Here is a 4,440-nt window from a genome sequence, read left to right as displayed (position 1 = left end):
CTTAGGTTCATGCTTTTAACCAAAGTGAAAACTGTCTGGGTGGTTGCATTACTAGGCAGCAGGGTTGTAGAATAGTGACTACATACTAAAAAAGTGGATTTAATGTTAAATTTCTCTTCAACATTTAAACTATGGATGTTTTTGACCCCTTACAAAACACACTCAGACTCAGATGTCTATGAGTTGTTAGCAGATCCACCAAAGACACATTTCTCCTCTAAACCTGGTTCATATCTCATCAACTACTGGATTGACTGTCATGACAATGTGCACAGACATTCATGATCCCCAGATGATGAATCCTGTCGACATCAACAGGTTAACGTTTGTGATTTTGAGTCAACTGACCATTTTTGGATGGATTGCCAAAAAAATTGGTTCAGGCACTCATTTCCCCCTCAGGATGAATTTCAATCACTTTTATGATCACTTTAATTTATTGCCGTCATTGACTCAATTGTAATTTGTCCAAAGCTTTGATTTATGATGTAACTAATGACATTCTTATCAGCCTCCGCTGTACTGAGCCGTAGGAACTATATAACACATGTAATGTGATTTATGCATTATTAACAGATATTACTGGTAATTATCAGTAACAGATTAGAGCTAACCTCACTCTAGTACAGTCACAAATAACCCCTTCCTCCTCCATTTGTAATGCTGTGGTAAATCATATAATATGAGTCAGCTTAATGCTAGTCAGTTTGGTATTATATAATATATACATGTAAATTCAGTGAATATGGAAACTGAGCTTAAATGTGTAACATTTACGGAGGATCTATTGGCAGAAATGAATATAATATTAAGTAGGTATGGTTTTCATTAGTGATCACCTGAAAATAGGAATCATTATGTGTACCTTAGAATGAAGCTTTTATATCTTCAGACGCTGCGGACCACCTCCCATGGAGTCCGCCATGTTGAACAGCCATGTTTCTACAGTAGCCCAGAAGGGACAAACCAAACAATGGCTCTAGAAAGGGGCGTTTGCGTATGCTGTACATTTTTTCCAGCCACTGTAGTTTCTCCTTTTCACTTGCGATCTGCAGTTCCACTGCTGGATGCCACTGACTTCTACACACTGGTCCTTTTAAAAGCAGCGAGTTGTATCTGTGCCCTGTGTTGTTGTCTGCAGGTCTTCTAGAAAGCAGCATGCGCCTGAAGCCTCACGAAGCACAGAGTTACCGGAAGAAAGCTCTGTGGGTGTCCTGGGTGTCCATAGCGATCACCATCGTCCTGGCCGTCGCTGCTTTCAGTGAGTAACCCTACTCTAGGTGGTCTTTCCTTTCAGGCTCACAAGAACTGATGTTTTACACATTTGTGTGTCCTCTACACAAACACAATCCCCCCAAAAAACTGAACCTGTTGTTCGGTCCTTAAGTTGAAGGACAGGTTGTTAATTAATGTCACACCCTGCTGATCACTGTGACGCCCAACAGCCTGATTATACAACAGTATTTGACAACAGACAACATGAAGGACAAGTAATTGACACGAACAAGCTGCTCTTACAATCCACTCTTCATGCCAAGATCCTGTTTCATTCCCCCTTGAACCTTTAGCCTCCTACCTCTCTTACTAAATGAACATTTCTCTCAGTTACACAAACGTTTTTTGGTCTCAATAGTTTGAACTCGACCTGGAGCCTTGCTGCTCTTACTAAAGTTTTAACTCTTTTAGAAGAGTTTGAGCGCCTGCCCTTGTTTTAAGCTTCTGGGTTTTTCTTTCCGTCGAACCTCAGCACCTCAAGGCTGAGACCCCTGCATGGATACGATGACTCAGTCTCGGTTGTGAGATTGAGAAGAAGCAGGGATGATTACTGACTGTCTCTCAGACCTTTCTATCTTTTATTTTCCCATTCTCTGCATGTCAAAGGTTCCTCTCTCGCTCTCTGTGTCTAATTTGGGATAGAAGTGACTCACTTTGCAGATCTAATTCAGGTAATGTTTCACCATGTTTTTCAATTAGTGAAATTGGATTAGGAGGCATTTGACAGACGTGGAGGAATATGTGACCACCGGTGTTTTGAGTTGATGATTTTTGATGATTCAAATATCACAGACTTTGTGAGTCTTGTCAGGGAGATCTGTCACCATCACACACTGCGATATTCAACGGATGCCTCTTCCTCCTGTGCAGTAAATGTAGATCGGTGCTTGACAGATGCATAACTAAAGAGGACAAGCTCTGCTGCAGTGTGGCTGATCACCTCAACAGTGGTTTGTAGATGTGCAGAGATATGAGAGTTTCCTGTGATGCTGACTAGCACTGAAGAAAGCAAGAAACGATGGCTTGTTTTTCTTGTTATTCATGGCTTTGTTTTTTAATGTTTTTGAGAATAAAAGTGAGAATCCTTTCATGCAGGGTGTTCTTCATAAGACATTGTTATCACATCTATGTAGTCCTGCAGTGGTACCCCTCGGCTGTCACATCTCGCCTGCTCTTACTCTTAAATGAAACATGGCGCTGCTTGCAAATCAGCTGCAGAAATGAGCAGAGAAAGAGATGAATGAGGTCGATGTAGCAGCAGTGATTGCAGTAAACAGCGGTCTGACTTGCAGTCGCACTGGGCCGGTGTCATTACACACACGTAATTGTTTTATTTCGATTTTGACGCTCTCTGGAGAAAAACAGACGGGACTGAGGAAAATTCAACTGTTCAATAATTAATTGGAGTCTTGTTTGAGGACGTAATTAAAAAAACTGGAATTCGATTTGTTGCTGCATAGAGTTAAAAGTGACCTACTTGGGTCGGAGGCGATCGAGCAAGATGTTGGAGTGAACTGGTTGATGTTTTGTTTTGTTAATCAGACCCTCTTCCTGAGTTGAGTGTTGTTTCAAACCTTTTGCCCACTTCCTGTTCTGTCAAGGAAACGAGTGTAGAGCAACAGGACAGGACAGGCCTGTCTTACAGCTTCCTTCTTTGTCGTGTGTGTGTGTGTTCAGTTGCTGAAACCATGTGCGCAATACATTCCACCCTGAAAGAGGTTCATTCATTGTAAATTGAAGAATGCAGTTCCACACAGTTCAGCAGCAGAAGCTTTTTGTAATGGTGAAAAACTGTTGTAAACATCCCTGTCGCCCTTGCTTTAATTTTATCTGATATTTCCACCTTCTCTTTGTTGTACCTGGAGCATCTTGTTTGATTGAGGCTATAGTTAAAATGAACATTTATTAGCAAACAGTCCTAGGCTCCAGTTGCATGTTCACTCATTAAACCTTTGTAAAACTGTCACTTGCTCTTTGGAAATAATACAATGTGTACTGAATGTAAAGTGTGTCCTCAGCAGAGTCCCATTGTAAACAGGAACATTTTTACTGTGCAAAGACTGGGTGCGAATCCTGTACCAGCTTTTAGCAACACACCGTATCCTCCTTTGTGGTTGTTAGCTCTGTACTTCACATGTATGGAACTGCCTCCATAAGGTGACATCGTAATCTACAGCAAATAAAACATATTTTAAAGGACAGAGAAATTCAGAAAGTACACAGAGTGAAAGCAAATGGAAAGAATTACGCACTAGTACTCTCGTATAACTATTCATTATTAATTACTTATAAAGACATAATGAATAAGTCTTAATTGGTCACTTTTGTTGTTAAAGAGAATATGAAGTGCCTTATGGTTAGTGCCTTTATAGCATCATTTAAATATTAAAGAGAACAAGCTGAAAATGAACTCACAGCAGGTGGATTCATAAACCTCTGATGTCCAGATAAATGATCATCTTTGTACCGGCTCTAGCTTCATATTTAACATACAGACAGTAGAGTGGTACCAATCTACCGATTCTAAAGGGTTGAACTGAGATGTGGTATTTGTATACTGGGTATGAAGGGGCCGTTCAGACCGTCAGTGCAGTCATCACCACCTGCTGCTGTTCCCCCGTCAGCTTTACATGTTGACAGAACGATAGTCACGGGGTAACATACCCTGTAAAATATTTGCAATACTCAAACATGATAGAGACTCCTTCTTTAGCATATCTGAGAGTGTGTGTGAATTTTATTGTGGGTGGACAGGTGCAGATTTAGGTTTATGGTAAAGACAATATGGGACAGTTCCTATATGAGAGGTTTTACTGTCACTTTTAGCATTTCAACACATATTTTAGGTTTTGGTCCCATTGGCTGTTGCCAGTTTATCTATAAAGAAAGAAAAAGGGTTTAAACTGGAAGAAAAGTGGCTTTTAACAGTCAAATTTATTGATAGAGAGTCCTAACTCAACTGGCTGTATTTTAGTTAAGGAAGAAGTTTAACATTTGTTGCCTAGAGTTAGATGAGAAGATCAATACCACTCTCGTATCTATTTGACTAATATGAAGCAATTGGTTAGTTCCACCTCATAACTCCCACGTTTCAGCTTTCAGCTCATGTTTTTACACTTCAACCAGGAGATAACATTAATTAGTGAGCTTTAGAGGTGCTGTCAG

At 40.3% G+C, this 4,440-nt stretch overlaps 1 protein-coding gene across 2 annotated transcripts in view; it reads left to right on the top strand.

The window, feature by feature from the left end:
- LOC118339828 (transmembrane protein 163-like) overlaps positions 1-4,440 on the top strand; it is a 29,953-nt gene that overhangs the window by 812 nt on the left and 24,701 nt on the right. For both annotated transcript variants that reach the window (XR_004797332.1, XM_035677597.1), the window contains exon 2: positions 1,142-1,261. Coding sequence is in view for 1 of the 2 variants with exons in the window: in XM_035677597.1 (XP_035533490.1) it covers positions 1,142-1,261 (120 nt within the window). In the remaining variant the exon portion in view is untranslated. The remainder of the gene's footprint in view (positions 1-1,141; positions 1,262-4,440) is intronic.

The sequence above is a fragment of the Morone saxatilis genome, unplaced genomic scaffold (genome assembly GCF_004916995.1).
Source record: "Morone saxatilis isolate NCDOM2014 unplaced genomic scaffold, NCSU_SB_2.0 Contig6, whole genome shotgun sequence".
In the NCBI taxonomy this organism is placed as follows: Eukaryota; Metazoa; Chordata; class Actinopteri; family Moronidae; genus Morone; species Morone saxatilis.
The sequence above is the reverse complement of the archived record's forward strand: the minus strand, read 5'-3'. Positions and strand labels throughout refer to the sequence as shown.